This window comes from Haematobia irritans, chromosome 3 (assembly GCF_050003625.1).
Source record: "Haematobia irritans isolate KBUSLIRL chromosome 3, ASM5000362v1, whole genome shotgun sequence".
Lineage (NCBI taxonomy): Eukaryota > Metazoa > Arthropoda > Insecta > Diptera > Muscidae > Haematobia > Haematobia irritans.
The window spans coordinates 166383923-166402815 of record NC_134399.1 but is presented as its reverse complement, the minus strand read 5'-3'; the positions used below and the strand labels follow the sequence as shown (position 1 = coordinate 166402815).

Genomic DNA, 18893 nt, shown 5'->3' with positions numbered 1-18893 from the left:
TGGAACATTTGACATAAAATATTTTCAAAAATTCACAATTTTTCTAGAAAGGATTTAGCATTCTTTTCGCCAAAATGTAAATAATTTGCACTGTTTTATTAATTTTTAATCTGTTTTTGGTGTCTTACTCACTGCCACCGACATTTTGTGGGTAAGATTGCAATACGAAAAAAGCCACCGGTTGCAGTTCTCTGCTTTGTAGGGCGAATGCTTTATACTTGGCCGGAAAAAAACGCAAGTGTCTATCGTTAGAGTCCTCTAGCATTTTTTTTGTTTCTCCCACCATTGCTCGTAACCCTGATACTTGCAGTGTTGCATCGCTTCCAAAAAGTGGACAAAAAATGTGGTAAAAACGCAAAAAATCATCTGAAAAGTGACAGTCAGATTTGAACGAAGTCCACGGCCTCTGTGGTAAAAACCTTGCCCATGAGCTGATTTTATCGCGAAAAGGGATGCAACTCATTTTGAAAAATGAGCTTAGACTAAAGACATTGAAGTTCGAAAATGTGCATGAGCTCACCGATGCACAAAAAGTTAGACTGGAAAGGGCCTAGGATTTGCTTCGCTTGTATGAAAGTGGCCAGTTACTGAATTTGGTTTTCTGCGATGAGAAGTCATTCCAAATTGAGTAGTTTGTGAACAAACAAAATGATCGAGTTTACTTTACCCAACGAGGTTTGCTAAAAATTGACACCTTCGATTAAATCTCGCTCGCTCTCCCCTCGTTTTTATCGACAATGAGCCCAAATAAAATGCCGAATCTTATCGGGAACATGTCTGAAATGTAGTATTAAATGCCTGGGTAGACAAACATTTCGGTCGCAGATCATGGACATTCCCACAGGATTCACCATCATCGCACTCATTACGCGTCAACCAAGAATGGCTTAAAAAAGGAGACTGCTCCCTTCATTTTTTTACCGCACATTGGTGAAAAAAATGATGGAAGGAACCGGATGTCAATCCGTTGGAGAGTAAGTTACCAAAGTGGGGAGCCACCTTGGTGCAATGGTTAGCATGCCCGCCTTGCATACACAAGGTCGTGAGTTCGATTCCTGATTCGACCGAACACCAAAAAGTTTTTCAACGGTGGATTATCCCACCTCAGTAATGCTAGTGACATTTCTGAGGGTTTCAAAACTTCTCTAAGTGGTTTCACTGCAATGTGGAACGCCGTTCGGACTCGGCTATAAAAAGGAGGTCCCTTGTCATTGAGCTTAACATGGAATCGGGCAGCACTCAGTGATAAGAGAGAAGTTCACCAATGTGGTATCACAATGGACTGAATAGTCTAACTGAGCCTGATACATCGGGCTGCCACCTAACCTAACCTAAGGTACCAAAGTGTCGATCATCTTAAGATGCTTCATGGACTAATATTCCTCAGCGTGTGAATGTTTTGTCGGCCGTTTGAATGCCATAATTCGTGCCAAAAGTAGTCAATTCAAGCAAATCTAAACTGATTCTAAAATTTGATGTTATTTCTACATTTTTTGCTTTTGATAGCGCTTTTCTTCGTTGCATTACATACCAGCCACTCTGAGTATTTTCAAAGTGCCAACCTGTAGTTTCCTTGACCTAAAACAGCCTCGAATTTCTCAACGATAATGCTTAGCACCTCATCGAAGGTGGGGAATCTCCCATTAGCATGCTTCTTTCTTTCATGTAGCGTGTGATGGTTTTGACGACCGTTTGAGGGCCACAATTCATGTGAAAGTTAGCCAATTCGAAGAAATCTCAACTGATTCTAAAATTTGATGTTTTTTCCTATATGTTTTGTTTTTGAACAATAAAATAAAAAAAAAATATATAGCACTTTGCTTTATTGCATTGCATACCAGCTACCCTGTATATTCTCAGAGATCCAAATTGCAATCAAATTCTCATACTCTGTGTTCTTCGACTCAAAAATTACATTTAACTGCCGCAAATTTCTCAACGATATTGCTGAGCAGTTCGAAAGTGAAGACCATTTCCTTAGCCCTTACCTTAACCACAGGTTCCAAGTTGATATGTGAGTTATGGGTTAAGCCCTTACCTTAACCACGCGTTCCAAGTAGATATACGTCCATTTTCCTGAAATGTTTGCTCCAAAGACCATTACTATTGAATGTGCGAAAAATTGGTTTGACACATACGAGTAGATAGCGCTAGTGCCAATTTTCATGAAATTTGGAACATGATTACTTTTATTCCTCAAAATTCATTTTTGAATTTTGGGGCAAAGGCTTAACACATTAACGGCCATTTTCATGTAGCTCCGTTAGGCTTTAACTGCCAGTTAACAAAATGTAAATTCCAAATATCTTCTCTCCAATTAACTGTAACTGAAAATTTTTCGGCACTTAAGTTCCTAACTGGCATATGGAATGTATACCCAAGATGGCAGCTATGCCCACAATACGGTTTAAAAGTTCGTTAGTTAACGGAGCACTAACGGAGCTTCATGAAAATGGGCGTAAAAGCGCTACTAGAACTTAATTAATTTTTATTTAGTCCTAATCTTTAAGAGAAGCTTTAACATAAAAATTTTACAACTGTCATAAATTAGCTTATGAATTTCATGCTATATGCATTGTCCCTCTGAAAATTGTTTAGGATTTGATTTTGAATGTATTTACCTTCGCCTCGAGTAGTCTAACAGCTTGTAATCTTATCGTAATCTTCTTTGTAAACTTCTCATAACCCCATTAGAACCTCACCAAACTATTCACCTCATTCATACCACTCAATATTGGGTTTCTTGGCAACTTGTTATTCTGACCACGGGGCTAGGCCAAAGTTTAACCCCTTGGAATCAATTTGCAAACGATCGAATTAACATTCGTTCTCAAATTTCTGACACCACAAATGAAATTTAATACTTGTCGCCCCATTTTTTGCATTCGATAACAACGCCCCAGAGTAAATCAATTAAGTGCTGCCTAACCTTTAATCCTTTTCTTCTTTTTTTTTGGTGGAGAAGAGTGTGTTTGGGAGTGTGTCCCAACTATTTTGCAACATTCAACACCAGTCTGGTGTTGGATTCAGGCAATTGATTTTCACTCGTTTCAAGTCCATTTCCTTTCCAACTAAGTATGACAGACAATCAGTCAGAAGTTTTTTCCCTCTTAAAAAATTTCTTGTCAAACGTTTCTTTTATACTTGAGAAGTGGAAAACGCAAAGTGAGTAGAAAAAAACCTCCAAATGTCTCGGTGCCAAATGAGACAGCTGTATGGGGTTTTTGTTTTCACCCTATCCAACAGTCAGATTTATGCCAAGACCAAAGGCAAACGAACATAATTTTTATTTGTAACGATTTGGAAAATGACACACCTTTAGTTCTCATAGCCTTTGGGGGCTACCAGAGGATTGTTAGCCCAAGTTAGTCATTCAGAGAAGAAGCCAAAAAACTTTATCCCTAGCAAAATGTTTTTCTTTTACAAAGCTGCTTTATTAAGTTTTTTTCTTTGTTGACGTAACCCCACACTTCTGTGCGACACCTTTTTTCCGTGGGAGGTTGGCATGAAAATCTGAGTGTCTTGTATTTGTTTTCTTTCACAAGCCACATACCTAGGGGCTATTTCTCGATGGCCCTATAAATATGTTTAAGAGATAACACAAATTCCATCAATGGATTGTGATAAAGGACAATAAATAGCATAACGTTTAGGCATGTAAGGAGAATGGTCTGTTTTCTATCGCTCTGCCGCAGTTTACTACATAATAAACTGGCTTAGGGCCTTCTCATTGGGAATTTCTGGAAGGAAGGAGGTATAGCAGGCAATCAGGCAAAGCAATGCATCGTTAAAAAGACTGGATAAGTAAGAAAATCTCCTCACCACGAGCATTTGCACCATACCATCAGCACAAATTTGGTTCATGAGTACTACCAAGTAGAGGTGTGCACGTGAGTAGTATTTTACTCACGCTCACGCACACTTACGACGGAAAAATCTTACTCACGCACACTCACGCACGATATTGTTTGGTGGGACTCACGCTCACGCACACTCACGAAAAGAATATGTGTACTCACGCACACTCACGCACGAAAATGTCGTGACTCACGAAAAATACCGTGACTCACGCAAAATATCGTGACTCACGAAAAATGTCGTGACTCACGAACAATTTTTTGAGTAATTTACCTTAGCGACGTGTCTGAAAACATGAGCATTATTAAAATCGAGAGCGTTATTACACTCTTAACATCCCAGGTGTCACTAAAATTGTAAATGAATTTAAGTCTTAAGCGTTTCATGTTGGTGAGCGGGATTATTTTCGTGAGCGTAAATCTTTACTCACGCACACTCACGAAGATAATATTTTCGTGACTCACGCTCACGCACGACATTTTGGTATGTTAATCACGCTCACGCACACTCACGCTGTTGTCATGAGCGTGACTCACGACTCACGCACGAATCACGAAAATTTTCGTGAGTCACGACAATTTCGTGTCACGTGCACACCTCTACTACCAAGTAGCAAATTTGCTCATATCTCGCCCATGATTAGGTTAGTTTAGGTTAGGTGGAAGCCCGATGTATCAGGCTCACTTAGACTATTCAGTCCATTGTGATACCACATTGGTGAACTTCTCTCTTATCACTGAGGGCTGCCCGATTCCATGTTAAGCTCAATGACAAGGGACCTCCTTTTTATAGCCGAGTCCGAACGGCATTCCACATTGCAGTGAAATCACTTAGAGAAGCTTTGAAACCTTCAGAAATGTCACCAGCATTACTGAGGTGGGATAATCCACCGCTGAAAAACTTTTTGGTGTTCGATCGAAGCAGGAATCGAACCCACGACCTTGTGTATGCAAGGCGGGCATGCTAACCATTGCGCCACGGTGGCCCACGATTACAATTTGGCTCTTGGTAATGCTTTAGAGAAGTACTTTCCTCATAAGACATGGCCATGTCAAGTTAACAAGATGTTCATTCAATAATAATTGGTTACCAATTTTGAACTAAATTACCTCCAAGATTATTTGGTAATGCGAATTTTTGCTGGGCTATATTTGTTTATATTGCCGAGAGAACAATTAATATTATTTTGATCTAGTACTAAGAGTATCCTTTATGATTGATTACATGACTAGAAATTCATGCATATTCTTCTGCTAAACAACACCTCTATCTATTTGGCTGAGGAAGACAATATTTGTTTTTGTTTGGAATTTACATTCATACTAATTAGATTAATGTCGTAATAGGTATAATGCACTGAAAGTAAAAAAAACATTGTCATTTCTGCCTTTAGTATTTCCTCTCTCTCTCCTATTCCATGTTTAAAAGAAACTAATATAGAAATATTAGTGATAATTTCATTAGAATATTTACTGAGATTAATATCGTAATAGGTCTATCATAGATTAACATCGGTATAGGTACCTAGTAATACCAATTAGCAAAATCATACTAGTTGGATTAACGTCGTAATAGGTACATGGTACTGAAAGTGAAAAAATATTGTCGTTTATGCCTTCAGTATTTCCTTCTTCTCCTAACCCATATTTAAAACAAACTAACATAGGAAACTTCGCGATAATTTCATTAGAATAATTAATGAGTTGAATATCGTAATAGGTACATAATAAATTAACATCGGAATAGATGCAAAGGACTTAGATTTTCATTTCATTTAATTTATTCAATTAATAATCGCTAAGTCATACTGGCCAAATTGATTACATTGTATTACTAATGAGACTATTAGGAGTGGTAACACGACCAGATATTTGTTCATGCACGCAAAAAAAAATTCTTGATTCAATCACGAAATTAATTGATCCAATTAATTTTTAATTGAAATGTCTGAAGGTCAATTAAAAAATTAATTGATTCAATTAAAACATTAATTGATACTATTAATTTTCGTGATTGATTTTTGTTTCAATTAAAAAATTTGTTGATTCAAATAAATTTTTAATTGAATATTTTTTAAAACTCAATTAAAATTTTAATTGGAAAAATTTTCGTGAATTTTTTTTTGTGTGTTTATCATCAAAGAGGACGACAATGCTTAGTTTTATTATCAGAGGAAAAACTCATACTAATTAGATTAATGTCGTAATTGGTACATATTGCTATAGTACTAATGCGCTTTACAGACTATCAGTTATTCCGGACGACAGTGCTCGTGTCGAACATATCGCATATATTGTGCAAATTATAAGTTAAGGCCGAAGGCATAATCGATACTGCTGCATGTTTATAGGATCGATAACACATTTACCGATTATTTAGTATTCGCCGACAAGTCGTACGAATACTACTGACACACTGGAAGATTCTTTACAAACACCGACATTCCGTCCGGAATAACTGATAGTAAAGCGCATGAGAGTGAAGAAATATTACCTTTCTGCCTTCATTAGTTACTTCCTCTCGTACCCTATGCTGCCATAGGAAACATAATGATAATTTCGTTGGAATAATTAATGAGATTAATATCGTAATAGGTACATAGTACCTTAACATTGAAATAGGCACCTATGAGGTTTAGAGACATGGCCAAAAATTCTTTCGTGTTTAACCTAAACGAGGACGTTAATGCTTATTTATATTGTCAGAGGAACACATGCTAATTGTATTAACGTCGTAATAGGTACATAGTACTATAGTACTAAGAGTGGACAAATAATGTCCATTATGCCCTCATGATTTCCTTCTTCTCGTACCCGTGCTGACATTGGAAACTTGTCGTAATTGCATTAGAATAATGATATTAATGTCGTAATAAATACATAATATTAGTTGGTACCTATTACGTTTGGTAGTACGAAGTTTTTTTTTTTTAATGTGAATGCCTCAATTGATTTCAATTTCTCCCACTGTATCCCAATATTGATGTGATTTCTTGTTTTCACACATCTGCGGGCAGCAGCAGAATCAGCATCATTTCTAAATCTCATTTAAAATCATCTTAATCCACTTACCCTTTCTATTTTGCAATTGTGCAATTTCTTCAGCTGGGGGATTTTCCACTTCAATAGCCTGTTGTAGGTTATCAATGAGTACAATACGCGATAAGTTGGCGGCTCTCACGTGACGTTCGGCATCGGCCAAGACTTGAGGCTTCAACAGGTAGTCCACTTCTTGTTTGACCTCTTTCCACAATTGTCCATCTAAGAAAAAAAAATAGGGGAAATGCAAAAAAAGAAAACACACAAAAAACATTAATACCATTGACCATTATTGTTGATGATGTAGTTAGTGCAGTGTAGTGGTCTTAGAAATAAGCCAACTGAGCTATTTCTTGGCTCTTGGCAGCTAACTGGCTAGTATCAAGGATGTGGGCGTTGTTTTTTTTTCTTGTTTTCTGAATGTAAGGCATTATTTCTCTGTTGTATATATGTATTTAAGTGATTTCGTTTTTCTTCCACTCCTTTGGGTTTCAAGAAATGAAAGTAAAAGTTGTTTCTCGAATTCAATGAACATTTCTTGTAGAAGTCAAATGACCATTATCAAGCCATTGCAATGAACGATGAACAAACCAAAGAAAAACTTGTGTGTGAATAATGACACAAGTTGTAATCGTTTCGTTTTTCTTGATAATCTTTCAATTTCTTTGACACTTTTAGCATTTATTATGATTTAGGTGATAGCATTTATAAGTAATTAGTGTGGATTGCAATTTGTTTTTGCCAGAATATAGGAATTGTTTTTGTTAGATTTATTTTAGAAGAATGTAGCATATCGCTAGGGGCTTTGTAAAAATCAATCGTAGCTTAGCCTGCTTATCTGAATGATTTCTTTTTTTTTTTAATTTTACCCGAAAATATTCTAAATTAATGGATTTGGTTGCCAGCTGATAAAATATTCGGGGATTTTCTTAGAATAAAAGCATTCAGTTAAGAGACTTTATAAAAATAGACTTTATACAAATCAATCCTAGTTTAGGCTGCTTATCAGGAATATTTTTTTACTCTACACAGAAAAACATTCCACGAAAAATTTTCCAATTAAAATCTTAATACAGTTTTAAAAAATATTCAATTAAAAATTTAATTGATTCAACAATTTTTTTAATTGATATAAAAATCAATCACACAAATTAATAGTATCAATTCATTTTTTAATTGGATCAATTAATTTTTAATTGACTGTCAATTAATTTTTTAATTGATACTATCATTTCAGTGATTGAAGACATTCCAATTAAAAAATTAATTGGATCAATTAATTTCGTGATTGAATCAGAAATTTTTTTTTGTGTGTACTTTCACTCGAAAATATTCGAAATTAATGTAAGTGATATTAAATTTTCTTAAACCTCATAGACGCATTTTTTTTACCATCTGATTATTCAGGGGCTATCACATAAAAGCAAAATGGTAAAATCTCTCTTGTACAGTTTTAACTATGTTATTTTTTCCTGTAAAAAATGTGTTGTATGGTAAAATATAATGTAGCATATATTTAGGGGCTATTTGGAAGCTGAATTTCTATTTTATTTTGAATTTCAGAATTTCTCCTAAGAACCTAGTTACTGGAACTTTTTTACGTAATCTTCGATTTCGAACTTCAGTAGAAGAATTAACACATTTCCTTTTAAATTTGAGTTTTGCGTACTTGAATCTAGGAAACAAATTTTCATTTATTAATTTTTTCTGCTTTTTTCTCCAGGCGATATCAAAGTTATTAACGTGTTAACGACTACTTTAATTTCCAAATTCAACATCTCCTTTTTTTAACGTCTTTTAGCTTTTGTTTCATTTGAATTTATTAATTTTGAAGATTTTTCAGAAGTATTAAAAAATTCCAAAAACTCATTCGGAATTTAAAGTCAAGAAATCTTTGGCCTCACGACAATATTTTTTTCAGTGTACATACACTCAAAAAAAGTTTACTTGGATCCAAAGATTTTGACCTTCACTTAAGGATTTTGGTATTAATCCCGAGCCAAAGATGCGTCTTCTTTAAAATAAAGAAATTTTTTTATCGACCTATCTGGCTTTAAATCTAGGACCAATAAAATTAAATTTAAGATACAGATCTCATTTATCAATTTGTCATTCCCTTTTCGCGGAGTTATTAATAAAGGTACTCATGTACAAACAAATGCCAGTTTAAAAATCCAAATTATAACGGATACTTCAAAGTAAAAATTGTTTTCTTAATTCCAAAAAAAAAAATTAAACCAAAGACGCTAAATCCTTAAAATAAGTCTTAACCTATATTTGATGCGTTTTTATCTTAAATCTAAAGTTTCAATATTTCAGTTAATTTAAGGAAAAATTCTTTAAATCGAAAATGTGTTTCTTTACTTTAAGGAAAATTAGCCTTTGTTCAAAGACATGCGACTTTAACGGAGGGACGCAAATTCACAAAATGTGTGTCCTAAATTTAATGAAAAAAAATTTAAAGCAAAGATTATAAACTTTAATTTAATTAAATTGTCATTATTTTAAAGAAATTTGTCTTTAATATTTTGTAAATTTCGCATCCTAAAATTTAAGTTGCATAATCTTTAATATCACGTAAATATTTGTTTCAGTGTTGGTATGCAGTTACTTAAAATCAAAGACCTTAGTGATATCTTTGCGATCAAAGAACAAGAAAACAAGTGAAATCACACTGAAAATATTGAAAGAAATCATGTCTTCTTTGGCCTCACGACAATATTTTTTTCAGGGTATAATTGAAAACCAGTTTTTTATTTGTTTCGGTTATTTCAATTTCTTTGATGCAAAATATTTTTTTGTGAATTATATTTAAGAAGATTTATAATTTTTTCCAATTAAAAATAGTTGATAAAAACATGTTCTATGGATTTCGGGGAAACTAATACAGACTTTGAAAGAAATAAATATTTTGTTTAATATAACGTGGCATATCTTTAGGATCTATTAAAATTATTCGAGCCTTCTTAAAATTTCGTCACTTTCCAAATTTAAATCGAGGTGTAAAATGTGATCGTTTTTTCTTGAAATCTTTGAAAATTAACAAAATTGCTGGGCTTGCTACCATAGCTGTTGGCCAAAAAATTTTTATTCCTATACACACAAAAATTTTGTTTCGAAGTTAATTGATCCAATTAATTTTTTAATTGTAAAGTCTTCAATCACAGAAATGATAGTATCAATTAAAAAATTAATTGAAGGTCAATTAAAAAAAAAAAATAATTGATACCATTAATTTTTGTTTCAATTAAAAAATTAATTGAAGGTCAATTAAAAAAAAAAAATAATTGATACCATTAATTTTTGTTTCAATTAAAAACTTTGTTCAATCAATTAAATTTTTAATTGAATATTTTTTTAAAACTCAATTAAAATTATAATTGGAAAAATTTTCGTGATTTTTTTTTGTGTGATTTGACTGTGATTTGATATGTGATTGATTCTTTATATACTCGTCCAATCGAAAGTGCACTGGTCTTAATACATTTTGAAAATAACCGTGGTTATACAGAAAAAAAATCAGGAAATTTTTCGACTAAGCAGTGGCGATTTCACAAGGAAAATGTTGGTATTTTGACCATTTTTTGTCGAAATCAGAAAAACACAAATGTGAGCTATATCTAAATCTGAACCGATTTCAACCAAATTTGCCACGCATAGCCACAATGCTAATTGTACTCCCTGTGCAAAATTTAAACTAGATCGGAGTTAAAAATTGGCCTCTGTGGTCATATGAGTTTAAATCGGGCGAAAGCTATATATATGGGAGCTATATCTAACTCTGAACGGATTTCAACCAAATTTGGCACACTTGACTACACTACTAATTGTAGTCCTAGTGCCAAATTTCAACCAAATTAGGGTAAAACTCTGGCTTCTGGGACCGTATTAGTCCATGTCGGGCGAAAGATATATATGGGAGCTATATCTAAATCTGAACCGATTTCAATAAAATTTGGCACACTTGACTATAGTTCTAATTATTCTTCTTGTGCAAAATTTTAAGCAAATTAGGGTAAAACTCTGGCTTCTGGGGCCATATAAGTCCATATCGGGCGAAATATATATATGGGAACTATATCAAAATATCAGCCGATTTCTACCAAAATCAATAGGGTTCTATTCTGAGCCAAAACACATACTTGTGCCAAATTTAAAGTCGATTAGACTAAAACTGCGACCTAGACTTTGATTACAAAAATGTGTTCATGGACAGACGGACATGCCTATATCGACTCAGGAGCCCACCCTGAGCATTTTTGCCAAAGACACCATGTGTCTATCTCGTCTCCTTCTGGGTGTTGGAAACATATACAATAACTTATAATACCCTGTTCTACAGTGTGGGGCAGGGTATAAAAATTTGTGTGTAGTTTAAAAAGCTTATGTATATTTTTAAAAGCATCTTGAAGTATGCTACATTAACTTCACGAGAATCAAGAAATTAAACTTTATACAAGAAACTATTAAATATTATACAGTTTTGTGTGAAGTTGCATTTATATTTTATAACTCAATTTGTCTTTGAAAGTAGAGTTTAATATAATCACGAATTCAAAAATATTGGGAGGGAACTATTATGTTCCTATGTATTACAATTATTTTAAGAAAAGCGGAAACTCACTTTCTGAGAGCGATATACCTCTAGATGGCTTAATATTCCACTCTGAAATTTTGGTTTCCCATAAACAGGAGATCGCCTACAGACAACCACTATGGTTGTGTTTACATACGTATATTTTTGTTTTATTTTTTTAATATGCCCACTTTAATGAACATCGATAATCACTCTCAATTAATCAATCCTATTCTATTCCATTTTTCATAGTGGTAAGTAACAAAGCAAAACGATCCATTAGCAGGTCAATTTAAAAAATGTAATCTTCTGGAAACAATCTTAATTTCTGCAATTGAAAAAAATATTCACAACTTTTCTATCGAAGTCACTAAGCGTAAACAAGACTGCTGTCTTCGAGTCGAGTTTTTTTTTTTTCATTTATCATTACTGCCATCAGCAGCAGCTGAATCACTATCTCAACATTGTCCTTAGGTTTCATCACCTTCTTCTTCTGGCCCTTTCAACATTTCACAACAATTTAATTTTCGGCTTACTCATACTAACATTTGACGTTAAACGGGCGAGAGATGCTTCTTAACCTTGAACTAATGAAATAGCCTACTTACAACACTTAGCCTCTGCCTTTGCTCTGATGGGCCCACTCTACAGTAGAATAATGTGAAAACAACAAAATGATTTTCATTATGAAAATGGAAAATGTTAGTCCTCCACGTTCTCTATGCCGAAATGGAAAGATAAAAGGAATTCTAAGCAGACACAGTCTCTTAAATATCGTTCAAAAGCGTTTATGGCCTTAATTTTTAACAAAACGTTACGCTTGTGTGTGTGTGTACTGGCAGCATCAGCAACATCATTGGTTCTGTACTTGGTGACCAAGTAACCAAGTTAGATGTAAACGTTATGGCTCAAAGGATTCTGTGAAATTGTGAATGGCATGATTTTAGACGCTAATCATTGTGTTGGATATTTTAATCATTGCATAGTTTTAGGAGTTATCTAGAACGTAAATATTTATCGGTCATCAGTGAATTTTCTTTAATTAAATTTCAAATCAATTTACCATCAAAATCGCAATTCGTTGAAGTTTTCAATAACGAAAGAATTTCGTGGATATTGTCAGAAAATTTTTTTTTAGCAAAATTACGAAGTATGCAGAATACAATAGGGACAAACATTTTGATAGAAATGCTAATTTTTTGACGAAATCTAATATGCTAAGATAGTTCTTAAAAAGGGTTCAGATTACGCTGATTTTATTCCATACGCATGAATCTACAACATTAACATAGGTGTCCAGTTTCCATGATTCCCATTGTCTCTTGAATTTTTTCCTATCACGTTTTGTGGCAAATTTGCCTCTTATTTCATTCGGTAATTTCGCGTCACTTTTTAATTTGCAACTAAATGGTTGACATTTTTAAGTTTTGGCAGTATTTTTTGGAGCATTTTAACCCTGACCCTAATAAGATTATGGGATTTGATCCCTGCTGCAAATAATAGAGGTGTTTTCATTTGTTCTCGAGCAGATCTACCTTTGTATCACATTAATGATAATTTTTGCTCATATTATTCACTCGACGATAGTTTTGCAACACTTTGGTATTACAACTAAATTCCAAAATTTTTACATTTTTGAGACACTTTTTGGTCAATTTTAATCTCTACAAATTACCGCACATAATTTCTGTGATCAAATTGCATACTTTTATGAGCTATCAAGGAGGATAAAGTGGAAATAAATTCCACGAACTGAGGCAGTAGGTTCGGGATTCGGAATTGGATTAAAAAAATACACACCTACAACTCTAGTGCACGCAAAGAAAAAAAAAAACGTTTGGAAAACGTGTACCGAAAACGTTTTTCTTTTATTAGAGTTTTTTGAATTACTTCGAAAATTTTAAACTTTTATTTCCAAAAACATTCGTTTGTTACAAAATTTTTATTTTTTCAATAAAAAAAGTTATTTTTGAAACAACAACACAGTCCATTTCGTTTATATCAAACACTGTTCTTTTCTGACTTTAGGTCTTTAATAATACAGTTCAAAATTGAATATAGTACAATGTAATGTTGACCATTTTTTCGGAATCTTCCGAACATATCTGGAATATATGTAAAACAAAAAAAAAAACTTTGATCGAAGCAGGGATCGAACCCACGACCCTTGGCATGCAAGTCGGACGTAGCAACCACTGCTCCACGGTGCCAAACTAAATGTTTTTTTTTCTGTTAAATAAACTTTGTTTATTCGGTTCGTGGGCGCCGCAAGCTATGCTATATAAATATAACTTATATGGATAATTATCTATTGATGACCATAAGAGCTCAGTGGTTAGTGTGTTGGCTTACAAAGTGCATGGACCGCGGTTCGATTCTCCCTCCAGGGGAAAGGTACAAAAAAATTTTAAAAATTTATAAAATCGTATAATTTCTTCTACATTGTTGGTATTACAGGAAAGGGTGTTAAGAACTAAAAAACCTCATCGATGTTAGGGAAAATGCAATTAGCAAGAAAACAATGTTTTTTTTTTGTGTTAGTCTTTACGAAATTGTTTTTACATCCTGGAAAAGAATAAACGTTTATCACAAAAAGTATATACTTTTCTTCCAAATACACTTCCTTACAGCAAAAAGCAAATGAGAAACGAACTTTGTTCGTCTAAAATTTCGTTTGGGAGGAAATAATTATTTTTTGCGTGTAGGCTCGGGATTCGGAATTGGATTAAAAAAAATACACATCTACAACTCTAGTGATTGCATTCACAATCTATGTAACATGCCTTTAGGACTACTTTAACCTAAGTACCGTCACGGTACTACAGTTTTAGGTATTCACTTGCATTTCTGAAAACCTTTCTATGATCTCATTGCATATTTTTAGGAGCTATCACGGAGAACGAATTGGAAAAAATTCCACGAGCTGAGACAGTAGGCATTTCAAATGACCGCTTGGGTCATTTAAAAATTTTTATTTTTTGGACATGAGAAAGATTCGAAACCCTGAGAACATTTCAGAGCAGTGTTATGGTACGGTCACAATGGGCAAATATTTGGTAGAAATGGTAGAAAATAGTGCGTCGTCACAGTCGAGCCAAAACGCATTTTCATCTCATATGAGATTTTGAAAATGGACTTGGGAAAAAGTTAGACATTCATATTCGTTTTTTTTTTTTTACTTTAAGGGAAATTGGATTTACATCCAAGATATACGAATTTAACGGAGGGACGCAAATTTCAAAGATCCTTGTCCTTAATTTAAAGAAAACAATCCTTAAAGAAAATATTGTGAACTTTAATATTTCTTTATGTAAGGAAAAATTTCTTTGTGTAAATTGCATATCCTAAAATTTGTGTTGAAAATCTTTCATATTAGGTTAAATTGTGTTTTGGTAAATATTGTATTTTTTCCTTTTTTATGAATTTAAAATAACGAAATAGTTTTTAAAATTTTTGAAAACATTGCCTCTCTCCCTTTGTAAATATTGAATTTTTTTTCTTTCGATGAAAAATTTGGAGCTCTTAATGAAGCTAGCACATAACACAAATTCCCCATTACAATGTCATATACCATCAAGTGAAAGTTTTACATTCTTTTCTTAACATTTCAATTCCTTTTGTTTTGTCCTCCAGTTTTGTTGTGTGATTCGAAATTCCTGCCGAGTAAGACAATATGAAAAAAAATTGTCATCGTTTTGTCATCGAACAAGCAAAATTTCCTATTTTTGTATTCATAGCGCATCACCACAAACATTTCAAAGTCAAACAATAATCGCAATGGGCAATTGTCTCTCTGATACAGCAGCAACAGCAGTAGCAGCGGTTAAACTGCTGTCTGGGCCAATCTTCAAATTCATATGAAATGTCAGTTCAAAAGTTAAATTGTTTCTGTGGTTTTCTTGTTTGTTTGTTGTTTATTTATTGTTATTTTATTTTTTTTTTTGCTTTTACGAGTCATAAAACTGAAATGAAAATCCTCTGGAAAAATACATTTATAATTAAAATGCACTTGGCATGACAACTGAAAGCCCCCCAAACAAAAAAAAAAAAAAACAAAGACTTTGTCAGACCATGAACTAGATTTTAACGAAATTCCTTCACTTGGTCATTTGAACTTGCACGTTTTCCTTTGTTATTATCTTGTTAAGGAAAGTGAATACCAAAATATTTTTGTGTATTTTTTTAGTGAATATTTTCTCAACAAATTTTGGAAGAGATTAGGAATGACAAACAATAAATATATAAATGTAAAAAAATAGTATAAAAATAGGCAAATGAAATATTTGAAATAAACTGAATGGAAAAAAATAATTTAATAGACATACAATTTAGCAACAGGTGATAGAGAAACACCGAAAAAAGTTTCAAAAACCAGCGCTGTAATATCTGGTAAATGTGTTAAAAATTTGGACTTCTAGATTACCAATATGGCGTGAAAAATATTCCGTATTACGGGTTTGAAATGACTTCAGATTACAAATTTTAGAAAAGTCTTACAAAAATTGCTTCTTCTACATGCTAGAGGATAAGGACAGTGTTACTGATGTGCTACGTTTTTCCAGCGGTGATATTTTGTGCCACTAAATTATTCAGAACTATTTGTTGGAATTTTGTCGAGAAATTTTTTCGATAAAAATAAAATTTTGACACAATTTTCTATAGAAATAAAATTTTGACAAAATTGTCTCTACACACAAAAAAATTCTGATTCAATCACGAAATTAATTGATCCAATTAATTTTTTAATTGAAATGTCTTCAATCACGAAAAAATCCTTGATTAGAAAATTAATTGATGTCATTTGCAATTTTCAATTAATTTTTTAATTGAGTCAATTAAAAATTTAATTGATTTTGAATGCAAACCCCAATTAATTTTTTATTTAAAAAGGTAACTATTTTCAATTACTTTCTGAATTGGCTTAGAGTTTTTATTTGGATTAAGAAATGTTCATCACTTTTTTTAACTGACTTAGTCTTCTGAATTTGATTAACCCCCATTTTCATAAAGCTCCGTTAGTGTTCCGTTAACTAACCAACTTTTAAACCGTATTTAACTGGACAGAAGATATTTGCAATTTACTTTCTGTTAACTGGCAGTTAAAGCCTAACGGAGCTACATGAAAATGACCGTAAAAAGTTAATTGTATCAATTAATTTTTTAATTAAAAATTTTAAAATTTCATTGACTTAATTAACTTAATGTTTCTATCTTGATTAAAAAGTTAATTGTATCAATTAATTTATTAATTGAAAAAACATTCAACTTCAATTAACTTTTTAATTGGAATTATTCTGGTGATATTTTTTTCTGTGTAGAAATAAAACTTTGACAATATTTTCTATAGAAATAAAATGTTGACAAAATTTTTTAAAGAAATAATATTTTGAAAAAAAAAACTTCTATAGAAAATAATTTTATAAATCAAATAAAAACTAATAAAAATAATTTTAAAAAATTTTCTATAGAAGTAAAATTTTGACAAATTTTTCTATAGAAAAATAATTTTAAAAAATTTTCTATAGAAATAAAATTTTAGCAAAAGTTTCTATAGAAATAAAATTTTAGCAAAATTTTCGATAGAAATAAAATTTTGACAAAATTGTCTATAGCAATAAAGTTTTGACAAAATTGTCTATAGAAATAAAATTTTGACCAAATTGTGTCTATAGAAACAAACTTTTCTATAAAACTAAAATTTTGATAAAATTTTCTATAGAAATAAAACGTTGACAATATTTTCTATAGAAATAAAATTTTGACAACATTTTTTAAAGAAATAATATTTTGAAAAAATTATTTAAAGAAATAATATTTTGAAAAAAATTTCTATAGAAATAAACTTTTAACAAAATTTTCTATAAAACTAAAATTGTGACAAATTTTGCTATAGAAATAAAATTTTGGCAAAATTTTATATAGAAATAAAATTTTGAGAAAATTTTCTATAGAAATAAAATTTTGACAAAATTTTCTATAGAAATAAAATGTTGACAAAATTTTTGACAAAATTTACTACAAAAATAAAATTTTGACAAAATTTTCTGTAGAAATATAATTTTGTCAAAATTTACTATGGAAATAAAATTTTGCAAAATTTACTACAAAAATAAAATTTTGACAAAATTTTCTATAAAACTAAAATTTTTATAAAATTTTCTATAAAACTAAAATTTTTATAAAATTTTCTATAGAAATAAAATGTTGACAAAATTTTCTATACAAAACAATTTTGATAAAATTTTCTATAGAAATAAAATTTTGACAAAATTTTCTATAGAAATAGAATTTTGACAAAATTTTCTACAGAAATAAAATTTTGACAACATTTTCTGTAGAAATAAAATTTTGCCAAAATTTACTATGGAAATAAAATTTTGACAAAATTTTCTATAGAAATAAAATTTTGACATTTTCTATAGAAATAAAATATTGAGAAAATTTTCTATAGAAATAAAATTTTGAATAGAAATAAAATTTTGACAAAAATTTCTATAAATTCACTAATATAATTTAACTTTTTGTATAAAATTAAAAAATTTAATACAGAAATAAAATTGTGACAAACTTTTCTGTAGAAATATAATTTTGCCAAAATTTACTATGGAAATAAAATTTTGACAACATTTTCTATAGAAATAAAATTTTGGCAAAATTTTCTATAGAAATAAAATTTTGGCAAAATTTTCTATAGAAAAAAAAAAAACTTTGACAAAAAAAATCTATAAATTCAAATTTGTATATTCTATTTCTATTTCTATTCTATAAAATTTTGACAAGAATTTCTAAAAATTCACTAATATAATTTAACTTTTTGTATAAAATTAAAAAATTTAATACAGAAATACAATTTTGACAAACTTTTCTATAGAAATAAAATTTTGGCAAAATTTTCTATAGAAATAAAATTTTGGCAAAATTTTCTATAGAAATAAAATTTTGGCAAAATTTTCTATAGAAATAAAATTTTGGCAAAATTTTCTATAGAAATAAAATTTTGGCAAAATTTTGTATAGAAATAAAATTTTGACAAAATTTCCTATAGAAATAAAATTTTGGCAAAATTTTCTATAGAAATAAAATTTTGACAAAATTTCCTACAGAAAAAAATTTTGACACAATTTTCTATAAATTCACTAATATAATTTAACTTTCCCTTCTTAGTGGAAGGTAAAATCGTTAATAATATACTATGTAATAAAATAATAAAACATTTCATTCTAAGAAAAACCTTTTTTGACCACAAAAACTTACTCAAAAAATTCAAAATAAGAGTTTTTAAAGTTGGTGGATATTTTCTTAGAATTTTGATAGATTATTTTTGGCACCAGTGGCAACCGTGCTTGGAACTCGTATTTTGATTGCCTCAAAATAGTAAAACCAAAAGGTAGTCACATGGAGCAAAAGTGAATGAATCAATA

General features: G+C 31.2%; 2 protein-coding genes across 2 annotated transcripts in view; one reads left to right on the top strand and one right to left on the bottom strand.

Annotated features, from left to right (window-relative positions):
* LOC142230726 (uncharacterized) overlaps window positions 1-18893 on the top strand; it is a 260167-nt gene that overhangs the window by 183626 nt on the left and 57648 nt on the right. The gene's annotated exons all lie outside the window — the stretch shown is intronic.
* LOC142230725 (uncharacterized) overlaps window positions 1-18893 on the bottom strand; it is a 36233-nt gene that overhangs the window by 12194 nt on the left and 5146 nt on the right. Inside the window, exon 2 of the mRNA XM_075301354.1 lies at window positions 6930-7118. Coding sequence (XP_075157469.1) covers window positions 6930-7118 — 189 coding nt within the window. The remainder of the gene's footprint in view (window positions 1-6929; window positions 7119-18893) is intronic.